The 25,368-nt window shown below is 42.7% G+C and overlaps 1 protein-coding gene across 3 annotated transcripts in view; it reads right to left on the bottom strand.

The window, feature by feature from the left end:
• The window catches only part of DOK7 (docking protein 7), a 187,550-nt gene that overhangs the window by 92,905 nt on the left and 69,277 nt on the right, over positions 1-25,368 (bottom strand). For 2 of the 3 annotated variants that reach the window (XM_030191142.1, XM_030191141.1), the window contains exons 5-7: positions 25,071-25,190; positions 18,036-18,143; positions 14,646-15,517 (exon numbers count right to left, since the gene is read on the bottom strand). In XM_030191142.1, coding sequence (XP_030047002.1) covers positions 14,646-15,517; positions 18,036-18,143; positions 25,071-25,190 — 1,100 coding nt within the window. Of the gene's footprint in view, positions 1-14,203; positions 14,205-14,645; positions 15,518-18,035; positions 18,144-25,070; positions 25,191-25,368 lie in introns of all 3 variants that reach the window. The other variant, XM_030191143.1, reaches the window with a different exon arrangement.

Below are 25,368 nucleotides of genomic sequence, written 5' to 3'. Positions count from 1 at the left end.
ATGGGCTGAAGATAGGACCCGAAGTGGTGAACTGGATTAGGAACTGGTTGACGGACAGACGCCAGAGGGTGGTGGTGAATGGAATTCACTCGGAGGAGGGAAAGGTGAGTAGAGGAGTGCCTCAGGGATCGGTGCTGGGGCCGATTCTGTTCAATATATTGTGAGTGACATGGCCGAAGGGTTAGAAGGTAAAGTTTTGCCTATTTGCTGATGATATAGTAGAATTGGAAAAGGTACAGCGAAGGGCGACGAAAATGATAGTGGGGATGGGACGACTTTTCCTATGAAGAGAGGGCTGAGAAGGCTAGGGCTTTTCAGCTTGGAGAAGAGACGGCTGAGGGGAGATATGAGAGAAGGGTATAAAATATGAGTGGAATGGATCGGGTGGAGGTGAAGCGACTGTTCACGCTATCCAAAAATACTAGGACTAGAGGGCATGAGTTGAAAGCTACAGTGTGGTAAATTTAAAACGAATCGGAGAAAATTTTCTTCACCCAACGTGTAATTAGACTCTGGAATTCATTGCCGGAGAACGTGGTACGGGCGGTTAGCTTGACGGAGTTTAAAAAGGGGTTAGATAGATCCTAAAGGACAAGTCCATAGACCGCTATTAAATGGACTGGAAAAATTCCTCATTTTTAGGTACAACTTGTCTGGAATGTTTTTACGTTTGGTGGGAGCGTGCCAGGTGCCCTTGACCTGGATTGGCACTGTCGGTGACAGGATGCTGGGCTAGATGGACCTTTGGTCTTTCCCAGTATGGCACTACTTATGTACTTATGTACTTATGTACTAAGATCTATAACAGAGTGGATACCCGGGAGGGAGTGGAAACATGAAGAAGGATCTGAGGAAGCTAGAAGAATGGTCTAGGTTTGGCAATTAAAACTCAATGTGAAGAAATGCAAAGGGATGCACTTAGGGAATAGAAATCCACGGGAGACATATGTGATAGGCGGGGATAGTTGATAGGTCGGACGGGGAGAGGGATCTTGGGGTGATAGTATATGAGGATTTGAAGGCGACGAACAGTGTGACAAAGCGGTGGCCGTAGGCTAGAAGGTTGTAGGCTGTATAGAGAGAGGTGTGACCAGCAGAATAAAGGGGGTGTGATGCCCCTGTATAAGTCGTTGGTGAGGCCCCATCTGGAGTATTGTGTTCAGCTTTGGAGGCCGTACCTTGCTAAGGATGTAAAAAGAATTGAAGCGGTGCAAAGAAAAACTATGGTATGGGATTTGTGTTACAAGACATATGAGGAGAGACTTGCTGAACTAAACATGTATACTCTGAAGGAAAGGAGAAACAGGGGTGATATGATACAGATGTTCAAATATTTGAAAGGTATTAATCCGCAAACGAACCTTTTCCGGAGATGCGAAGGCAGTAGAACGAGAGGACATGAAATGAGATTGAAGGGGGGCAGACTCAAAAAAAATGTCAGGAAGTATTTTTTCACGGAGAGAGTAGTGGATGCTTGGAATGCCCTCCAGCGGGAGGTGGTTGAAATGAAAATGGTAATGGAATTCAAACATGCTTGGGATAAGCATAAAGGAATCCTGTGCAGAAGGAATGGATCCTCAGGAGCTTAATCGAGATTGGGTGGCAGAGCCAGTGGTGGGAGGCGGGGCTGGTGGTTGGGAGGCAGGGATAGTGCTGGGCAGACTTATACGGTCTGTGCCAGAGCCAGTGGCGGGAGGCGGGGCTGGTGGTTGGGAGGCGGGGATAGTGCTGGGCAGACTTATACAGTCTGTACCAGAGCCAGTGGTTGGGAGGCGGGGATAGTGCTGGGCAGACTTATACGGTCTGTGCCCTGAAGAGCACAGGTACAAATCAAAGTAGGGTATACACAAAAAGTAGCACATATGAGTTACCTTGTTGGGCAGACTGGATGGACCGTGCAGGTCTTTTTCTGCCGTCATCTACTATGTTACTATGTTACTATGGTCGCTATTGCAACCTCGCTATTGGGATACCCTTTCCTATTTTGGTGATATCTTTGAAAGATACCTTGTTCCAAACCATTCGCCATTGAATGACTGTCGACCTCCTCCCAGTTTCTAGTTTAAAAGCTGCTCTATCTCCTTTTTAAATGCCAATACCAGCAGCCTTGTCCCACCCTGGTTAAGGTAGAGCCCATCATTCTGGAATAGGCTCCCCCTTCCCCAGAATGTTGCCCAATTCCTTACAAATCTAAAACTCTCCTCCCTGCACCATCGCCTCATCTACACATTGAGACTCCGGAGCTCTATCTTTTGGCCCCTGCGCGTGGAACAAGGAGAACTTCTGAAAATACTATCCTAGAGGTTCTGGATTTGAGCTTTCTACCTAAGAGCCTAAATTTGGCTTCCAGAACCTGTCTCCCACATTTTCCTATGTCATTGGTACCCACATGTACCAAGACAGCTGGCTCCTCCCCTATCTAGGTGACGTGTTAGGTCCGCCACCTGCGCAACAGGCAGGCAAGTGACCAGGTGATTCTTACGTGCACCAGCCACCCAGCTATCTACATACCTAATAATCGAATCACCAACTACAACAGTCATCATAACCCTTCCCTCCTGGGCAGAATCTCCTCGAGACACTTCTTTGCTGCAAGAGGATATTGCATCCCCTGGTGGGCTGCTTCTGGCTACAGGATTACTTCCAGCTTCACCAGGGTGATGGTCTCCTTTTAGAAAACCTCCCTCCTCCCAAGGCAGCACATGGGCTGCCAGACTGGAGGTGGGACTTCTCTACAATGTCCCTGTAGGCCTCCTCTATGTACCTCTCTGTCTCTCTCAGCTCCTCCAAGTCTGCTTCGCTAGCCTCAAGAGAACAGACTCATTCTCTGAGAGCTAGGAGCGCTTTGCATTGAGCACACACATATAACCTCTCACCAACTGGGAGACAATCATACATGTGACACTCAATGCAAAAGACTTGATAGCACCACTCTTGCTGCTTCACTGCTGTCTGCACCTTAGTATTATTGAGTTGTTTAATTAAAACTTCTTAAGATACTATCCTGCTTATAATCGAACGAGAAAAACGCCCAAGTTCCGACCTAAATCGGGAGATGGACGTTCATCTCACAAAAACGAATAAAGCGGTATAATCGAAAGCCGATTTTTGGACGTTTTCAACTGCACTCCGTCGCGGATGCGGACAAAGTTGATGGGGGCGTGTCAGAGGTGTGGCGAAGGCGGAACTGGGGCGTGGTTATCTGCCGAACAAAGATGGGCGCATTTCACTGATAATGGGAAAAAAGTATGCGTTTTTAGCTAGAATTTAGGACACTTTTCCTGGACCCTGTTTTTTCACGAATAAGGCCCCAAAAAGTGCCCTAAATGACCAGATGACCACTGGAGGGAATCGGGGGATGACCTCCCCTGACTCCCCCCAGTGGTCACTAACCCCCTCCCACCACAAAAAATGATGTTTCACACATTTTTATTTTCACCCTCAAATGTCATACCCAGCTCCCTGGCAGCAGTATGCAGGTCACTGGAGGAGTTGTTAGGGGGTGCAGTGGACTTCAGGCAGGTGGACCCAGGCCCATCCCCCCTACCTGTTACAATTGTGCTGCTTAATGCTTATTAGTCGTCCAACCCCCCCAAACCCACTGTACCCACATGTAGGTGCCCCCCCTTCACCCCTTAGGGCTATAGTAATGGTGTAGACTTGTGGGCAGTGGGTTTTGAGGGGGATTTGGGGGGCTCAACACACAAGGGAAGGGTGCTATGCACCTGGGAGCTCTTTTACCTGTTTTTTTTGTTTTGTAAAAGTGCCCCCTAGGGTGCCCGGTTGATGTCCTGGCATGTGAGGGGGACCAGTGCACTACGAATCCTGGCCCCTCTCACGAATAAATGTCTTGGATTTATTCGTTTTTGAGCTGGGCGCTTTCATTTTCTATTATCGCTGAAAAACAAAAACGCCCAGCTCACACATTGTTGAATAAAACATGGGCGTCTATTTTTTCCCAAAATACGGTTCGGTCCGCCCCTTCACGGACCCGTTCTCGGAGATAAACGCCCATGGAGATAGGCGTTTTCGTTCAATTATGCCCCTCTATGGATATCAAATGAATATAAATGCCTTAAGATTATGTGGCATAATATGTAATTTATTTAGTGTTTGCTTCTCAGAAACTAAATAAATGTAATTAAAATGCTAATGAAAACTTTTCTCTTGTTGTGCTAATTAGAATAATTGACTATAAATGAAGAGTTGAGCTAGAGGTGGGTGGGAGTTGGGGAGGGGGGTGAGAATGAGGACTGAACTAGTCCCTGCTGTGGCTTCATTGAGTGAAAAAATATTTCTTCCTATTTGATTTCAATGTATTTCCATGTAATTTCATTAAGAGTCCCCTAGTCTTGGTACTTTTTGAAAGAGTACAATATCAATTCACTTCTCTTCCTGCACCACTCAGAATTTTGTAGACCCCAAGCATATCTCTCCTCAGCAGTCTATTTTCCAAGATGAAGAGCCCTAACTTCTCTGCGTTTCCTTATATGAGAGAATCTCCATCCCCTTTATCATTTTGGTCACTCTTCTTTGAAACTTTCCTAATTTTGCTATATCTTTCTTGAGATACAACAACCAGAATTGAACATAATACTCAAGGTGAGGTCACACCATAATTTATATTAGCTTTCATCTGAGCTAGTCCATGGATCTGTACTTAAAACCCCAGACTTAAACCAATCCGGATTCTAGTTTAAAACCAACCACAACTTTGCTCTAAAACATGCTTAATTCTGCACCCATCAGAATTTTAACTACTGCAGATAGGGAAGGATGAGCTTGGCCTGACGAGGGGGGGGGGTCCTTTGTGCTTGAGTACTGGTGAGAGTGAGGGGATTATAGGGGAGGTCTTCATTTCTACTTGATGGGAGGGGTTTTCTATATCTTTATTTAGGAGGCAGCTGGAGAGGTCCCCTTTACCTTTGCGCATTTGGGGGGATTGTGGCCAGCAAGGCAAATGTGCCTTACATTATCTCCAAGGTCTAGTCAACATTTTGTGTTAATCTATTTAAATATTATTAAACATGTTAATACAGAATAGCATATGAGTGCATTTAGACTAGCAGAATTAGCACATATCCCACATTTATGAATGCTACATTAGCTATAATACATTGTAGCTCACTGGATCCTATTGTACTTAAATATCTCACCTGTCAACAACAGGAAAATGTTTAAATCTCAGGTTATTTATTTTCGTAAGTCTCTGAAATAAAATTTTACTCTCTTCCTGTAAGGTCTACAACTCTGTCAAGGAGCAATGAAATATTGTCTCTAGCCAGTGTTATGCAAGCTACAAAGGTTGCTATATTTCAAATCCACATTGAGAATGATTAAAAAAAAAAAGAAATCCTCAAAGATGAAAAAAGAAATCCTCTCATATTTTTCATCTTAATAGAAGGAACTGAATTATGCCTACCTTCAAGTCAAGCAACTAACCATTTGTACCAGATAAGCCCTCACACTTCAAATGATCAAAGTTCATAAAAGTCTATCCTTCTTTCTGGTTTATTTACAGGTGCTACCCCCACTGACACTGGCAAACCAGACACCACAGCGACTGCATTTTCCCCACTTGCTCAGCTCCCAGAGGTCCCTGAAACAAAATAAGGTCAAGCAAGTCAGCTTGCAGCTTAAGAGGGCGTGTTTATTGAAGAGCAAATTCTGCTTCTACTTCAGGCTGCTCAGTAGGATTCTGCTTCAGGAGGTCATTCTCATAACAAGGCTAGAATCCACTGAAGTAGCAGCAATTTTGGTGTATTTCTATTAGGGAACTACCCCACACCAGAAATGGTATGTTAAGATGACGATTCAGAGGAACTGAAACTGGTGAATCTGGAAGATGACTACCTAAAGAGCAGCAAATCACCTGGACTAGATGTATACACCCCAAACCATACCAGAAATGGTATGTTAAGATGACGATTCAGAGGAACTGAAACTGGTGAATCTGGAAGATGACTACCTAAAGAGCAGCAAATCACCTGGACTAGATGTATACACCCCAAAGCACTGAAATAACTCAAAAATGAAATTGCAGATCTATTATTAATAATCTGTAGCCTATTATTAAATTCATCTATGATACCTGACAATGGGAGATGGCCAGCATAATTTAAAATGGTTCCAGAGTGTGATCCGAGAAACTACAGATTAGTGATGTCAGTGCTGGGCAAAAAGTGTCTGAAAGAGTCTTTTATATCAAGTTTTTTTTCAAAGCACTACTCAGTGCCGTATCACATAAGACACTTTTAAATGTGCACAGTACGTTTGCCAGTTATCTCAATGTTCTTGTCCACACTGCCGTTATTTCATGATATACTCCCTATGATGTTTAAATTGCTGGTACATGACATTCAAACTCTGATTTCAACTCCTGAACGTTGTCACTATGCAACTCTGGACTTCTGTTTGATGTTACTGCCGACGTTCGAGTGTAGCTGAGAGGCTTCCTGGTGAACCTCCAAAATAAATCAAGTAGTTAACTGTAAGCAGTGCAAAGAAAAGCTACAAAAATGGTATGGGATTTGCGTTGCAAACCGTATGAGGAGAGACTTGCCAACCTGAACATGTATAACTTGGAGGAAAGGAAAAACAGGGGTGATTTGATACAGACGTTCAAATATTTGAAAGGTATTAATCTGCAAATGAACCTTTTCTGGAGATGGGAAAGTGGTAGAACTAGAAGACATGAATTGAGGTTGAAGGGGGGCAGACCCAGGAGTAATGTCAGGAAGTATTTTTTTCACGGAAAGGGTGGTAGATACGTGGAATGCTATCCCGTGGGAGGTGGTGGAGATGAAAACGGTAATGGAATTCAAACATGCATGGGATAAACACAAAGGAATCCTGTTTAGAAGTAATGGATCTACGGAATCTTAACGGAGATTGGGTGGCGACGCCAGTAATTGGAGAGTAAAACCAGTGCTGGGCAGACTTCTACGGTCTGCGCCATGACTTCTACGGTTTGCACCCTGATTGTAGCTGAATAGACATGGATGGGCCGGAGTGTAAATTTTAAGGGGCTTTGACATTAGCTTCAGAACTTTTAGTACAGGAACAGTGCTGGGCAGACTTTTACGTTCTGTGCCCTGAAAAAGGCAGGGACAAATTAAACTCTGGTATACAAATAAAGTATCACATACCATGTAAAATGAGTTGATCTTGTTGGGCAGACTGGATGGACCGTTCAGGTCCTTATCTGCCGTCATTCACTCTGTTACTATCCTGCTTATTTTTGAAGGAGAAGGTGCCCATCTTCGGACACAAATCGGGAGATGGGCGCCCTTCTCCTAATGGCGGACAAATTGGTATAATCGAAAAATGATTTTGGCCGCCCTCTACTGCAGTCCGTCGCAGGATCGGAGAAAGTTTAAGGGGGTGTGTCGGAGGCATAACGAAGGCGGGACGGAGGCGTGGTTAACACATGGGTGCCCTCAGCCGATAATGGAAAAAAGAAGGGCGGCCCTGACGAGCATTTGGCCGACTTTACTTGGTCCATTTATTTTCAGGACCAAGCCTCAAAAAGGTGTCCAAACTGACCAGATGACCACCGGAGGGAATCGGGGATCACCTACCCGTACTCCTCCAGTGGTCACCAACCCCCTCCCACCAAAAAAAAAAAAATTAAAACATTTTTTTGCCCGCCTCTATGCGAGCCTCAAATGTCATACCCAGCTCCATGACAGCAGTAAGCAGGTCCCTGGAGCAGTTTTAGTGGGTGCAGTGCACTTCAGACAGGTGGACCCAGGCCCATCCCCCCCTACCTGTTACACTAGTGGTGGTAAATGGGAACCCTCCAAAACCCATCTAAAACCCACTGTTCTCACATGTAGGTGTCCCCCTTCACCCCTTAGGGCTATGGTAATGGTGTAGAGTTATGGAGAGTGGGTTTTGGGGGGGATTGGTGGGGCTCAGTACCCAAGGGAAGGGAGCTATGCACCTGGGAGCTATTTTGATTTTTTTTTTAATTTTTAAAAGTGCCCCCTAGGGTTCCCGGTTGGTGTCCTGGCATGTGAGGGGGGCCAGTGCACTACAAATGCTGGCTCCTCCCATGACAAAATGCCTTGGATTTCGCCAGGTTTGAGATCGCCGGCATTATTTTCCATTATGGCCGAAAACCGATGCCTGCCATCTCAAACCCGGCGAACTCTGACATTTGGCCGAGCCCAACCATATTAGCGAAGAAAAAGATGGCCGGCCATCTTTTTCGAAATGGTTGGCTCCGCCCGCTTACAGCGCCGGCCCCGAAGATGGCCGTCCAGCTATTTGGCCAGCACCGTTTGATTATGCCCCTCCACGTCTCCTCTTCCTCAACTATGTATTTCTTCTCTCCGGAACTGGTAATCACCACTTACGGAACTATGTAAGCCACATTGAGCCTGCAAATAGGTGGGAAAATGTGGGATACAAATGTTATAAATAAATAAATAAGCTGTGTGGGCTCAGTATGAGTTTGCTATGTTTGGTACCAGAATCAATCAATCATATCAGCAAAACACAAACTCTTGGAGGTTCAGCATTCACATCATTTATGTGGGACCAAACATCTTTTCAGCCTTATAATTTGACTGTATTGGAGTTTTCCAGTGGCGTACCAAGAGGGGGGGGCGGTGGGGGCGGTCCGCCCCGGGTGCATGCCACTGGGGAGGTGCCGCACGCCGGTCAGCTTCCTTCGTTTCCATGCTCCTTCTGCCCCGGAACAGGAAGTAACCTGTTCTGGGGCAGAGGGAGCATGGAAACGAAGGAAGCTGACCAGCGCGTGGCACCCCCCCCCCCCCAGCAGCGTGCACCCCGGGGGGTTCTTTCGCTGGGGTGGGGGGTGTCCTTTCGCCTGGGGGGGGTCGCGCTGCACTGGGGGGCGGGCGCATCGGCGATCCGCCCCGGGTGTCAGCCCCCCTAGGAACGCCACTGGAGTTTTCCTTCTTCTTCTTTTCTCATGATATATATTTAACCCACACCCTGTTTTGGGTGGGTTTTGGCTTGCCATCCATAACTACAGCACACACACACACACACAAAATTAATCAGTAAAAGGGGTTCTGGTGGCCAGGAGAAGGCAGATGTCCCAAGGCCCTGACTGCCTGATCACATTAACATAGTAAGTGATTGCAGATATAGACCTGAACAGTCCATCCAGTCTGCCCAAAAAATCTCATTCATTCTCAATTCTAGATTAAATCAACAATGAACATGATGTTATATACTTAATCATGGCCTTTCTTTGCTGTTTTAGAGACATAGACCGTAGAAGTCTGCCCAACTCTTCTATCCTTATGTTCCAACTACAGGAGTTGCCGTCAAAGCCTATTCGAATCCATCTTGCCATTTGCAGGACACAGACCATAAAAGTTTGCCCAGCACTGCCCTTACATTTGAAATTACTGGAGTTTGTTGAATCTCTCTACAGCCTATCCTAAGCCAGATTGCTATATGCGGGACTCATACTGTACAAGCCAGCCCAGCACCGGCCTTAGCTGATATAACCAGAGTTGTCATCTGAGCACCACTTGACATAGAAACACATATGAAAACCTTTATGCTTTGTTTTTATGCTATTCATTCTCTAATTAGAGATCCCCTGTGTTCATCCCACGCCACTTTTAATTCTGTCACAGTTCTCCTTTCCACCACTTCTCTCGGGAGGGCATTTCAGGCATCAACCACCTTCTCTGTGAAAAAGAATTTCCTGACATTACTCTGAAGTCTACCACACCGCAACCTTAAATCATGTCCTCTAGTTTTACCATTTTCCCTTCTCTGGAAAATATTTGTTTCTATATTAATACCTTTCAAGTATTTAAACGTCTGTATCATATCTCCCCGTCCCTCCTCTCCTCTAGAGTATACATATTCTGGTCTTCCAGTCTATTCTCATATGTCCTTTGGCACAATCCGCCTTTCTCTGGACTGCTTCAAGTCTTCTTACATCTTTAGCAAGATACGGCCTCCAAAACTGAACACAGTACTCCAGGTGGGGACTCACCAACAACTTGTACAGGGGGTACACCTCTCTCTGTACAGCCTAGCATCCTTCTGGCTACAGCCACCGCTTTATCACACTGATTTGAAACCTTCAGATCCTCAGATACTATCACCCCAAGGTATCTCTCCCTGTCAGCGCACATCAGACTCTCACAGCCTAACACACACATCTCCCTTGGATTTCTACTCCCTATGTGCATCACTCTGCACTTCTTTGCTTGAATTTTAATTGCCAAACATTAGAACATTCTTCTAACTTTTACAGATCCTTTTTCATGTTTTTCACTCCCTCCAGGGTGTCCACTCTGTTACAAATATTGGTATCATCCACAAAAAGGCAAACCTTACCTTCTAACCCTTCGGCAATATCGCTCACAAATATATTGAACATTAGAAAAAACTTCATTGCTCAACATCTTTGTTATATATAAATCCCTAAAAATAAGAGATTTGCAATGCAGCATTGAAAAGGGAGATTCAGCAAAATCAATGGTACAGCTCAAACAAAGTAGTTCACATCAGAATGGTAAAATTAGTAGTAAGTTTCTTTATGAATCTACTGGTAACCCTTCCTTCTTAGTATAACTCCTGGTTAGGTCCTTTCTTCTGGTACCTCGCCAGAGTCTCTTTTATGGGTCCACAGTAAGGCACCTACTTCTCTTCTTGTTCTAGAAAACACACTTCAAGCAGAATATATTTTCTCAAATATCCCAAACCTTTTTAGTACTTGAGTTACCTACCCAATGATGTCCCCTGTACTCTGAAGAAAAGTCCAAAATCATTCTCAATCTCCACATCTTTAGGGAAAGTAAAAAAGCAAGGAAAAACCATTTGCTTTCCCAAAGATGAGCATCTATTTTAAAAAAAAATATGGAGACATTCCTGGCTGGGTGCTGGGAATATTTCAGGTTTGGTTCCTCATACTACAGACTGCAATTCCTAATAGGCAAAGTGGGATGCACCATGTTGGTCCCACTCACCATCTTAGGAAAACAACTCTCTAGCATCTAGACTGTCTTAGGCACCCTTTGTCTGAGTACTGGTAGGTTTCTGCTGTTTTGATTAGCCAATCTCCTCTGTCTTTTCACTCCAGAACCTCTATAGGTCTGTCTTCCTCTCACATTTCACATTTTACTTTGACATACCTCAAATAATTCTTCTCTTAGTTAGACCTATCCATCCTTCAGGAATCCCGTTTCCTTTTTCAGACTTGGCCGTCCATACAAAGAGAGAGATAGAGACCTTTACTGCTGATACCTTCTCCTCAAATCAACAAAGCCTGGAAGGATATGTCTACCCTCTATTATATCACCCTAGGCACACAAACACCAAGGAGCAAAGGCTCCAGAAATTTTCTCTTTGAAAATATAGGGGAAGATTTTTGTGGTCCTGCTATATATAGATTCAGTTGACTATCAAAAGTCTGCATCAGAACATCTGAACAGAAATCTGAACCATCAGATAGAGGTAGCTGCAAATTCCATGGAACATACTGTACATGTGGACTCCAAAATAAAATATTGGGCCCAATATTCAAACAATGCTCCTATGTTGGGCTCAAACATTTTTGCCCTATTTTTAGCCAAACTTAGGCTCCCTTTTACTAAGGCACGCTCACGTTTTTAGTGCACGATAAAATTGTGGGTGCGATAAACATTAGAGACGCCAATGCATTCCTATGGGCATCTCTAACGTTTAACATGCCCATAATTTTAGTGTGCGCTAAAAACATGAGCGCGCCTTAGTAAAAGGGGGCCTTAGGGCCCTGTTTACTAAGGTGTGCCAGTGTTTTTAGCTAAATTAGCATGTGCTAACACTAGAGACACTCATATATTCCTATGGGTGTCTCTAGCATTAGTGCGTGCTAAAAACGCTAGCATGCCTACAGCACGGCTTAGTAAACAGGGCCCTTAGAAGCATAAGTTTTCAGCTGAAAATTCTTCTTAATTTAGGAGCTTAAAAGTTATGCTCGTAAATTTAGGCCTGCCATACGTTTGCCTAGATTTATGAGCCTAGTCTTGAAAATCAGTGCTAAGCTCCTAACTTATTTTTCCCACCCTAAACCCATCCCTGTTACTATCCACTGTCTATGCTCCTAAATTTAAGAGCTTAGTGGCATTTTGAGTAGAAATTTATACACTCAGCCTTAGTACATTTTCAAAGAGGTCCATTTATGAGCATAACTCTCAGTCAGGAGCATAAATCCTTAGAATACCTGGCTCACTGGGACTGTGACAGATGAACACCTTTTTGGATGGAGGGTCCATACTCCAATCAAAGCACTCACCCTGGTTTCTCACTTTACACGTACATTTAATGTCATTCTTTATCTGGCCGATATTCAGCGCTATTTAACCAGCCAGAAATAGCTCCTGGCAAGCTAAATAGCACTTAGCTGGCTAAGCGCTAATATTCAGTGCAAGCAAGCCAGTTATCTCCACTGAACATTAGCGCTTAGGGGTGCATTCTATATATGATGCTTGAAAATTCCGCACAAAAAAATAATACCCCTAGGCATATTCTGTAAAGTACGCCTAAATTTTATAGAATAGGTTTAAATTTCGCACATTATATGGAATAACATAGAGTACCTCTCCACGTGACCAAATGTAGTCATGGCCATGTACGCCATGCTTTACTTTGCCTAAATTTGGTGCAGAGCAGGTGTATTCTATAACAACGTGCATAGAGTTTAGAAACACCCATGCCCAATTTTCAACTAAGTGACTTAGAATTTAAGCGCACCATGTTACAGAATACGTTCAACGAGTTGTGTGCATAAATCTTATTTAATGCCAATTAGTGTTGATAATTGCTTGTTAATATCCAATTAACAGTGCTGATTAGCTAGTTAACCAATTAAGTTACACGCATTGTTATAGAATACGCTTCAATTTCTGCACGGAAATTAAGGCGCCATATAGAGAATCCTGGAGTTTGTGCATGGTGGCTAATCAGCTTATCACGTGATATAGCTAGCTATCTGCAAATATTCAATCACTGCCCAGCTAACTGCAACATTCCTTTGGGCGTTTACCAACCTTACACCAATCTAGAGTTTTTAGCTCATATAATCGTATTCTGTAACGTTCACCATTCACCAGTCTTTTTAAAGATTTGATTGTGTTTGTTCATTCTCCACCTTCAACTGCAAGCATTCATCATATACAGACTCCTGAGGCAGGCATTGTTTGCTGAAACATGGTGCCGTGTTGAGTCTTATCTACCATTAAAGAATATTTTCTACACTCCGTCTCCTTGTTTTTTTGGAAGTGTCTTGTTGATCACGCTACTTTCCTTGTTCCTGCCAGATATTCAATGCCAGGCTGTTTCCAGTGACTGGCATTAAATATCCAATTTATTTTTAGCCACTAAGAACATAAGCCGGCCAAGTTGATATTCAGCGCTGACCGGCTAAGTTCATAATGACCAAAGACAGACCTGCTATTGATGCTGCCAGATTTGGCTGCCAAACTTAACCAGAAATGCGCTGAAAATCGGTGGATAGCTGGTTATATTGTGTGAAATAGCTGGCTATCCACTAAGCTCTAACCAGGAATATTCAACAGAAGACAGCCAGCTATCTCTCGCTGAATATTGGCGGATCGCCAGTTAAGTACCATTTAACTGGCCAGGTGCAGTACCTGGCCGGTTAAATGGTTTTCAATATTGGGTGTTCAGCTGTCATTGTTCCAATTAGCCAGATATTCTAAGGATGTATGCTCCTGACTTTGAGAGTTATGCTCATAAATGGGCCTCTTTGAAAATGTACTAAAGCTGAGTGCATAAATTTCTACTCAAAATGCCACTAAGCTCTTAAATTTAGGAGCATAGACAGTGGATAGTAACAGGGATGGGTTTAGGGTGGGAAAAATAAGTTAGGAGCTTAGCACTGATTTTCAGCACTAGGCTCATAAATCTAGGCAAACGAATGGCAGGCCTAAATTTATGAGCATAACTTTTAAGCTCCTAAATTAAGAAGAATTTTCAGCTGAAAACTTATGCTTCTAAAGACTCTGTTTAATAAGCCATGCTATAGGCGTGCTCCACTGTCTGAATATCAGGCTCTACATACTTAGGCCATGATATTCAGTGGCACTTATCCAGGTAGAAATGGCTCCTACCTGGATACATGCATTCACCAGGGCCAGAACTGGATTTTTAGCATTAACCAGACAATGTCACTGAAAATCCTCATTAACTGCCCCAGAACTACCCTAGATTATTTAAGTATGCATGTAAATTAGCAGAATTTACTTTTGCATCAGTTGGAATTTTATAGTAGGCCATTTACATAAATCTATGGCCATATAGGTGCAAAAATGACTTTGTAAAATTAACCCCTTTCGCTCCATTTTGCCTAATGAAAGGAGAAGGTTGAAGAGGAATAAAGTATACATACTTAACCTATCAAACATACACATGTGTAAATATACCCATATATAGTAATAGTAATGAGATTTGATATACCGCCTTATTATATGCAGGTACTTTCTCTGTCCCTAGTGGGCTCCCAAAGGCATGTAAGTGGCAAGTTTAGAAGAGAAAGTATAAATGTAAATTCCTTTTCTAAAATTGCCGCTTTTTGAATGTATACCAACCTCATCTACTTATGCAGCAGCTAGTTCTAAAATCAACTCTTATCACAAAATATTTACCTTAATGCCACCACAGACTGAGCAAGCTGCAAACAGAGCTCTTGAAATGCATGGCTGAGGACTACATATCTCGCAAGGATCAGGTGCAACATCACTAGGTGATGTCAGTTCACTGCTTTTAGGTTCTAACACTTGTCCTTGCTGCTTTACAGCCGGCCACCTTGGAACAAAATCCACATATGTCTCATCACTTGTGCCTTTGTTGCTTTCATGAAGTGAGCAGATGGGCCTCCCTTTGTCCTGGTTTTGCTCAGTTGCTGCTCTTGTTTCTGTGTGTGGTACCAGCAGCTTAGCATCACTGATGCTTTGAGGTGCCTGAGCCTGGTCCTTGAGTAGAGTGGAATCTAAACTCTTTTGCTGGATGTCCCTCCCAGCTGCTGGCAGTAAGCTTCTGGGTACATCATAAAGATATTTGACAGAGCTGGGAACTTGATATTCTGACCCTGAGCCCCTATGAGGCTCAGGGTGCTGACAAGTGCATAACGTCTGATCTGATGGAAAGTTCAATGGCAAGCTAAGTAATGAACCAAACTCCTCACCCTGGCCAATGTCCAGGCTCCCAGCATAAGATGAGAAGCTTCCAGAGTAAGAAGAATGACTACCAGTAGCTATTCCGCTGTCAGAGGAGCTCTGGCGGCCTATTTCCTGCAACTGTCTAGACCGAAGAGGTTTAGGAGGTGGTTTTGTAAGACGCATAGTTTCAGTATAAGCTCTTTCATCCCTTAGATAAATGCCCTTTGCTGCCGCCATTCCATAACTCTCCACAGAGGTGGTGGTCAATGATGGTTCAGGCCAGATTGTCAATCTGCTCCCAACACTGGCATCTGAGTGACTAGTGTCTGAAGAAGAACTTGACACACTTCTGTCATCACCTAGAATAAAAGAAATAGTTACTTATGTTAATGCTCTAATTAAGTGAAAGACAGAAGCAAGCTACATGAAAACAGAACTGAAATGTATAGACAGGTGTAGATTTAGGGGCCCTTTTACTAAGCCGCATAGGTACCTACGCGCACCCAACACGCATCAATTTTGAGTTACTGCCCAGCTACTGCATGGCCCTTGCAGTAATTTCATTTTTGACACGCTTCCATACCTTCTTTCTGCTTAGTCTGTGCCTGTGGCACAGGATGAATTCTCTGTTGTTTGATTGCCAATATTCCTGTTGTCTGTGTTTGTTCTGTGAGTCTGTAGCAGCCAGCTTCTCTCTGATTACTTAGCTCCTATGCAGCTGTGTTTATTTTCTCAGTATCTGTTGCTTCACTGTGTGCCCTTCCCTGCTGTGTGTGCTGGCTGAGTCCTGGTAAGAGCTTACTTCCTTTGTTTGGATTTCCTTATTAACCCTTTACCTGCTGTATCTGTTGCTTGGTTCTTGTGAGCACTGCTCCTTGTCTGACCTGTGTAACTAGAAGCAGTCTCTCTCTGTAGTCAGCTTAAACCCTTTACCTGATATATCTGTTGCTTGGCTCTTGTGAACACTGCTCCTCATCTGACCTGTGTACTCAGAAGCAGTCTCTCTGTGTAGCCTGCTTTAACCCTTTACCTGCTGTATCTGTTGCTTGGTTCTTGTGAGCATTGTTCCTCGTCTAAGCTGTATAACTAGAAGCAGTCTCTCTCTGTAGTCTGCCTTACCCTTACCTGCTGTTTGCGCATTGCTCCATATCTAGCTGTGTTGCTTTCATCTTTTGTATGGTTTCCCTTTTCCCTATTCTTGCTATAGCTCTTGTTTGGATTCTGTGTAGGCCAATCCTTTGTTTAGCTGTGTGGCACCGCTTGGGTTGCCTCTCTGCATGAGTTCCCTTACTCTGGTTATTGTCTGTATCTGTGTGTTTGTTCTGGTGACCTTTCGTTCTTGTCTGTGTGTGGTGCTGAGTGCTCGGCCTGAGTGCCAGTCCCTTCCAGGACTTCTCTCTGTTCTTTTCCCCTTCCCTTGTGTGTGATTGGGTTCCAGTTCGGCCTTGCAGCCCTTATGCTTGGACTCTGTTCGTATGGATTCCAGTTTGGCCTTGTGGCCCGTATGAGTGGTCTATTTCGCTTTCTGCTGGTGCTCGCTGGTCTCTCTGAGTGTGCTGGGCTTCGTAGCCCATTGTTACTATATAGCATGAGCTTGGTCTGCCCTAGGCCTCGGACTAGGTCTGTCCTAGGACTCAGCCTAGGTCCAAGGGTTCATGATCAACCTTACAACAGTATGTCGGACTTCACAAATGGAGTAATCTCAAACCCACAAACTGAATTAGTATGTATGTGCCCTTTGCCCTTCCTGGTGCCTACCCCTTGTACTGCAACCCTGTCCTCTATTAGTACTCTGCCATTTTCAATTTACTCAGCGTATCAACCATCTTTCTATAGAGCCTATGTGTACTGAAGGCTGCAACACACAGCCTCACTTTTCTCCGACTACATACACAAACTCAGTCAACCTAGTTCACTGCTACGTCAGCCCTGTTACAACTATTTGCTTTATTTCTGGCTAAGCCTGGTATTTTTACCCTATTTTTACTCCCCAGTTTGCAGCTTTCTAACACTCACCCATTCTGTCTGAAAGCCATGAGAGAAATGCAAACAAAATTGTGCTGCTTCCAATATCCTGGTGATGTTTTCAGCCATGGAATTTGGAAAAAGTGAGGCTGGGAAAGGCTTGTATGGCTGCATGTCAAAATATTTCAACATAATAGGTCAAGTGACCATTGATTCTTCCTTTCCCCTGCCCAGGCAGTTCTTCTCTCTCTAGCCCAGCAAACAGATGGCTTTTTTTTTTTTTTCTAGGCCCTATAGACTATAGCAGTGATGAAAACAAACAGAAATTAATGATTTCTGGTTCATTCTGCTCTAGTGTCCACTCAGTTCATTTAAAGGGAAGCAAACTGAAAATGGCCTCACCATATCATTTTCAAATGAACACACATTCCTACTGTTCGTTAGATAACCAACATTTTATATATTTTTCAATTTAGATTTCAGTTTTTAGATTTATTACTGTCCTTTATCCAAATTTAACCTCAGGGCGAGTTACTATTTATTCAGGTCCATGAATTATTTCTCTGCCCAAATGGCACTACATAGTGGACAAGATGCTGGGCTCGATGGACCCTTGGTCTTTTCCCAGTGTGGCATTACTTATGTACTTATGTAATGGAGAGTAAAGCAGCTTATCTAAGGTCACAGAGAAACTGAAATTGAAATGCAGCAGATTTTGAAAACTCATACTCTTCAGTGACTAGAGTAACCTGCCTTTACTCAAACATGAAAAAGAGTTCCTGTAGCATTGCCAAAACTTGTGAATTATAAAAATATATATATATTAAAGGATCACTGATTTAGTCATAGGTACAAAACACAATTATCCTTTTGCTCTTTCAAGGTACTCATAAAAAAAACAACAGTTTTTACCTCCACTACTTTGGTGGCTAGTATGGGAAAGAAGACTAAGACGCTTCTCTAGCTGCAAAGCTTCCTGGGACACTCTTTCTTCCATGTAGGCCGGATTCATATTAGGATCTGAATATAGAAACAAGATTTTTTTAAAAAAGAGATATTTAGAGGCTTGCACAAGTTCCCCCACCATCCCAGCTATTCAATTCAGTTGGGTCTGCAAGTATCTCTCTCCTTAGCTCAAACAATCAATGGCATGCTGTATCATTTACTTATATATTCTAGTATTTTTTTTGTTACATTTGTACCCTGTGCTTTCCCACTCACGGCAGGCTCAATGTGGCTTACATGGAGTAATGGAGGGTCAAGTGACTTGCCCAGAGTCACAAGGAGCTGCCTATGCCGGGAATCAAACTCAGTTCCTCAGGACCAAAGTCCACCACCCTAACCACTAGGCCACTCCTCCACTCTTTTGCTTATGCTGTCCTGATCTGAGGAAGCAGGTTTTAACATCCAAAAGCTGTCAAAAATATTATTAAGCTAATGCAATAAAAAGGTATCACCTCACAATTCTTGTTATTGTTTTGTATTAATCAAGCTTCCAAAGTGGAGTAACACAGTAATCACATTTTGTCCAGGATTAGGCACTGCAAAAAATTAAATCAAACAGTGCAGCTGACTGATTTTATTTTTTTTATTTGTTACATTTGTATCCTACATTTTCCCACCTATTTGTAGGCTCAATGTGGCTTACATTGTACCGGAGAGGTGTTTGCAGACTCCGGTGTAAACAAATACAAGGTGATATTGTGGTAAGATAAAGTTCATGTGGAACAGCCACTTTAGGGAATCGTACAACGGAAGAGTTGTGTTATGTCCATTACGTACTTTAGTTTTGTTGTGTTGCAGAGATCAGGCATTTATGTTGGATTGGTAGGGTATGCCTTTTTAAACATGTTAGTTTTTAATTTTTTCCGGAAATTTAGGTGGTCGTACATAGTTTTCAAGGCTTTTGGTAATGCGTTCCACAGTTGTGTGCTTATGTAGGAGAAACTGGATGCGTAAATTGATTTGTATTTGAGTCCTTTGCAGCTTGGGTAGTGCAGATTTAGGGTCGTTCGTGTTGATTCGGATGTGTTTCTAGTTGGTAGGTTGATCAGGTCTGTCATGTATCCCGAGGTTTCACCGTAGATAATTTTGTGAACCAGAGAGCAGATTTTGAAAGCAATGCGTTCTTTGAATGGGAGCCAGTGTAGTTTTTTGCGGAGGGGTTTTGCGCTTTCAAATTGCGTTTTTCCAAAGATAAGTCTAGCTGCCATGTTTTGAGCAGTCTGAAGTTTCTTTAATGTTTGCTCTTTGCATCCCGCATAAATTCCATTGCAGTAGTCTAAATGGCTTAGTACCATTGATTGTATCAGGTTGCAAAATGTTTCCCTCGGGAAGAATTGTTTCACGCGTTTCAGTTTCCACATTGAGTGGAACATTTTCTTTGTTGTGGATGTCACTTGGCTCTCTAGTGTTAGGTTGCGGTCCAATGTAACACCAATTTTCAGGCTGTCTGAGATAGGGAGGGTGTAGTCTAGGGTGTTGATAATTGTGGGGTTGTCCACGCTGTGTTGCGATGAGAGGATAAGACAGTGGTTTTTTTTTCTAGTTTTAGTTGAAATGCATTTGCCCAAGAGTCCATGATGTTCAAGCTGATCTTCATTTCGTTAGTGATTTCTGTTAGTTTAGATTTGTAAGGAGTGTATATTGTGACATCGTCTGCATAGATGAAGGGGTTAAGGCCTTGGTTGGATAAGGACTTGGCTAGTGGGGTCATCATTAGGTTGAAAAGGATCGGTGATAGTGGTGATCCTTGTGGTACTCTGCAAATGCTTTCTATGGTGATGATATGTTTGAGTTTGATTTTACTTGGTATGTTCTTGTGGTTAGGAAACCCTTGATCCAGCTAAGTATGTTTCCACCAATCCCGAACATTTCTAGTACTCTTATTAATATATTGTGTTTTACCATGTTGAATGCACTAGACATGTTGAATTGGAGGAGGAGGATATTTTTGCTTATTGCTATTTCCTGCTTGAATTTGGCTAGGTGAGTAGTACTGTTTCAGTGCTGTGGAGGGGGCGAAAACCTGACTGTGATTCGTGTAATATTGAGAATTTGTTTATATATTCTGTAAGTTGTTTGGCTACCATGCTTTCCATCAGTTTGACTGACAACCGGATGGATGCTACTGGACGGTAGTTAGTGATTTCATTTGTTTTTTTCTTGGTGTCTTTTGGTATCGGGGTGAGTAGGATATTGCCATTTTCCTTAGGGAAGAGACCTTGCTGTAGCATGTAATTTAGGTGGGACATGAGGTCTACTATGAAGCGGTCAGGGGCGGATTTCATTAGGTAATTGGGGCAGGTATCTAGTTTACAGTGAGTGTTGGAGAACCTGCTGATCGCCCGTGCAACTATATCGATGGTGAGGAGGACAAAATTTAACCAGGTTCAGTCAGCCGGGTATTCTCCAGTGGTTGGGTCCAACTCGTTAAGGAAGTTTTCGATGTCAGTGTTGTCCTGAGGTAGCGTGTTGCGTAGGTTTACAATTTTTTCATTGAAATACTTAGCAAGTTCATCTGCAGATGGGATGTCTGTATTCGATGCAGTGACCAGGTTGGTGACTAGGAGTTTGCTCATGAGTTGGTATAATTCCTTCGTGTCTTTGTAATCTGTCCCTATTTTAGTTTTATAGTATGATCTTTTGGTCTGCCTTATAGCGTATTTGTACTTTCTTTGTGATTGTTTCCATGTGTTGAGAGTGTGTTCATCTTTTGTTTTTTTCCATGCTCGTTCAAGTTTTCTAGATTGTGTTTTTAGCTTTTTCAGTTCATCGTTGCCTTTCCTCATGCAAAAATGTATATGTCAATATTCTGATGTCACAGTCAGCGGTTTTTTTTTTTAAATGCCTAATGTGACAGTCAAAAAATATCCAAATATTTAGCGCCACTATCCCGATAAGATTCCCAAATGGATCCAAATTTGCCCAAGAGGATTGATCCAGTTCTGGGTTTACCACATTGCACACAGGGACTTGTAGTCTTGCTTTTCTTAGGGAATGCAATGGGGAAATCAGATCCTGGTGGCAACTCTACATCCAGATAAGGCAGTAACCACCAGAACTTATCCAGAAAAGGCTAGATTCTGTTTATGGTGCCGAAAAATCATCACCCGAAAAAATGAGAACTAAGCACTATCCTATAAAGGGCACTCTGAGTTGGGCGCCAATTATAGAATAGCGTTTGGCACCAGGATCCACATCAAATTTTAGTCATAAGGATTTACACCAAGCAAAAACAAGTATTTATTTATTTATTGCATTTTTACCCCACATTTTCACACCTACTTGTAGGTTCAATGTGGCTTACGTAAGTAAATCCTTGCCTAAATTAGATGTGGATCAGACTTTTCTGTAACACTGCATGCAAATTCCAGAAATGCCCCAACCTGCCCATGCCCCTTCCATGGCCACATCCCCTTTTTGCATCCACATGGAAAAATGTACTTGCGCATCTTTATAGAACAGTGACTATAAAGATGCACACGTCAATTTCAATTATTGCCAATTAGTGCCAATAATTGATTGTTAGTGCCCAATTATCAGACAGAATTGGCTTGTTAAGCAATTAAATTGTGCATGCAAAATGGGCACATGTCCTCATTTTGCACATGCAATTTGAGCGCCATATAAAGAATTTGGGGAGTAGTGGCAATATTCAGCCTGCTATGTAGATAACTTATCTAGATAGCTTACAGCAGTTCTTTATCTATGTTATCTGGATAGCAGACTGAATAATGCCACTATGCAGATAAGTTCTAGGACAGCCCTGTGCCCACATTCCATCCATGCCCCCGAATTCTATAAAAGTCGTTAAAAGTTGTGCATGCAAGTTTGGGTGCATGTCCAATTTGCATGTGCAATTTAATTGAAAAATGAACTAATTAGTGCCAATAATTGACTTGTTAACCAATTATTGGCACTAATTAAATTTAATTGAAATATATGTGCCTAAATTTTAAGTGCGAGTTCAAAAAGGGTATGTGGAAATGGGAGGGTCATGGGTGGCATGGGGGCATTCCTAACATTCATGTGCATGAGGGGATTAGGCGCATATATTTGCACCATGCTTCAGCTGGTGCAAATGGCCACGCCTATAGTTAGCCATGATTCCCAGGCATAAGCACTATTCTAAAAACCATGCCTAATTTTAAGTGTGTTTTATAGAATACCACTTTTTTTTGAGCCAATTTTTTTTGGTACCATACATAGAATTCACCCCATAATGCACAGGTGGTCTATAAGGATATTCAGATGCACTATCTGGATAGTGTCTCTGAATATTCTAGTCAACAGCACTTATCCAGATAGCAGACAATGTTATCTGGATAAGTCATTTTGAATGGTGACCCAGTGTTCTATAACTTTTATTACATGTCCCTGAAATAGAACAACTCAACTTCCTAAGATAAAGATAGCATCTCGATAATACAACCATTAGAATTTTAAAAAGAACAGAGATTGCCAGTCTTTCCTGCCTGCTGCCAGCGCTGAGCTGAATCTCCCCCACTGCTGGATTGCTCCAGCGGCGGACTCGCGAGACTTCTGCTGAAGTCTTGGAGGCCGCCCTTGTAAGTCTCGGCGGCCATTGAAGAGTGATGCCTCAGCGGGAGAGACAGCACTTGTTTTCATTTATGGTTGCAGAAATACAGGGGATATTTGGCCAGGCTCAGACTGTTGCAGTCTACACAGGTACGTGTTGAATTACATTGTTAATGGAGCTTAACTGTTTGATGAAAAGGTTTTTTTAAAATATCTGGTGAATGATTGTACCTTCAGCCCAGTTACTAATTTTTTGGAGGGAGGGAGGATGCTTAAGGACATTTATCTGATCCCAGCATTAATTTTTCTACGTGATATCATCTAACCATGTTCAAGTCTTGGTTTATGTATGACATGATTTTTTATTTTGAGTTTTGATATTTAGACATGGAATTGATTTTTATCTAAAACCTTTCTATCAAATTGTAAAAGCAATACATGAGAGTGAATGAACCAAATAGGATTTATTTGATGAGAAAAACAAAATATCTTCACGTTATGAGAATCAGGTGCTCAATGGAAGTTTCTATTTATTTACTTATTTATGGCATTTTATCCCACATTAAACATGAATTAGATTGGAACCTGGGAGAATTTAATTTTTTTTCTGGAGAGTAATGCATTGCCCCCCCCCCCCCCCCAGGCTCTCTCCCCGGCTATAGCCAGCTCTGCAATTTAGGGAGGGGGGTTGCGCAGAGGTGGACCGGGGAGAGAGCCTATTGTTAAAATTTTACCAGCACACCACTGGTAGCACTACTAGATGTACACAGTGCTCTACATATTATATGCAGGTACTTTCTCTGTCCCTAGAGGGTTCATAATCCTGGGGCAATGGAGGGTTTAGGGGCCCATCTACTAAGCCATGTAGGTGCCTACGTGTGCCAGTTCGGAACTACTGCCCGGCTATCACGTGGCCAGGGTGGTAATTTCATTTTATGCACGCCGGAAAATATGTTTTATTTTCCAGCACGCGGCACTAACTGGGCAGTAATCAACATTGTATGCACGCTGACGATTACAGCCCAGTTAACGCATGAGACCTTACCGCTAAATGAATGGGTGGCAGTAAGGTCTCATGCCCAAAATGGATGCACGCCAATTTTCATTTTGCCGCATGTCCATTTTCGGCCCCCCAAAAAAGGGCCTTTTTTGCAGGCACACTGAAAAATGGACCTACACGCATCCAATACACATGTCTACAACTGCGCAGGCCATTTTTCAGTGCACCTTAGTAAAAGGACCCCAAAGTGACTTGCCCAAGGTAACAAGGAGCTAAAGTGAGAATCACACCCAGGTCACCAGGATCAAAGCCTGCTACACTACCCATTAGTACATAAGTACATAAGTATTGCCATACTGGGAAAGACCAAAGGTCCATCGAGCCCAGCATCCTGTTTCCAACAGTGGCCAATCCAGGTCACAAATACCCGGCAAGATCCCAAAAAAGTACAAAACATTTTATACTGCTTATCCCAGAAAAAGTGGATTTTCCCCAAGTCCATTTAATAACGGTCTATGGACTTTTCCTTTAGGAAGTCGTCCAAACCTTTTTTAAACTCTGCTAAGCTAACCGCCTTTACCACATTCTCTGGCAACGAATTCCAGAGTTTAATTACATGTTGAGTGAAGAAATATTTTCTCCAATTCGTTTTAAATGTACTACATTGTAGCTTCATCACATGCCCCCTAGTCCTAGTATTTTTGGAAAGCATGAACAGACGCTTCACATCTACCTGTTCAACTCCACTCATTATTTTATAGACCTCTATCGTATCTCCCCTCAGCCACTCAACTAGGCACTAACATTTACACAAGCTGTAGACCTGTCATAAATGTTAGTGCCTACAATGTTAGGCATCCTGAAGCCAGGTTGCACTAGTATGTTAGTGTCCTTATAAAATAGGCTTAAATGTTTTTAGGGTGCCTAAATACGGTAAATACGGTGCTATGTTATAGGATTGCCTCCTATATGTCCCAGTTGCACATGTCCCCTCTGCCACCTATTAAGATATTTCATAATATTGTGCTGACATTGTATCATCGCTGTTATGGATGTTCTACTGTGCTGCCTAAGGGTTTTTCATTTGTATTCAACTGATATGATATGTTATTTGAATGCTCTACTGTGCAGTTTTAATGTGTACTTTTCAATAATTCATTTATGCACGTTAAAAAGTTTTTAGTGGTAACATTATTTTAATTAAAACTCAAAAAAATTGAGAAACTTCAGAAAAATCCCAAATCAAACCAAAACCTTTTGCCGGCACACATCCTAAAAAATTGCTCTGCACTTACAGTGTATATTGTCCTTCTGCCTCCAGGCTGCATTTCTAATCACTAAAGTAAATGTCAGCAGTGGCAGCTTTCTGCTTGGCACTGTTATTATACTATGTTGCCTGCATTAACCTGGTAAGACTGGACGCAGCCCAAAAGGACCTTTCGTCGGGGAGATGCCACGGACAATACAGTCAAATAGGAAGCTGATCTGCTCTCCTTCACCACAAGACAGGAAGAAAACACCGGCCCCTGCAGCAGCAACAACAGAGAAAGGAGCAGTGTCATACATTTTGAGGCATTGAACAGATGCACATTTGATAAAGCAATGATAAGCACCTTCCTAAGCAAATACTATGTAAATCTGAGGCTCTCAGCCCTCCACTTTGTCCAGAGTCCAGGAGTAAAGCATTACTCTTTCAATTAATCA

Source organism: Microcaecilia unicolor, chromosome 2, assembly GCF_901765095.1.
Source record: "Microcaecilia unicolor chromosome 2, aMicUni1.1, whole genome shotgun sequence".
In the NCBI taxonomy this organism is placed as follows: domain Eukaryota; kingdom Metazoa; phylum Chordata; class Amphibia; order Gymnophiona; family Siphonopidae; genus Microcaecilia; species Microcaecilia unicolor.
This window is presented reverse-complemented; position numbering and strand designations above follow the sequence as displayed.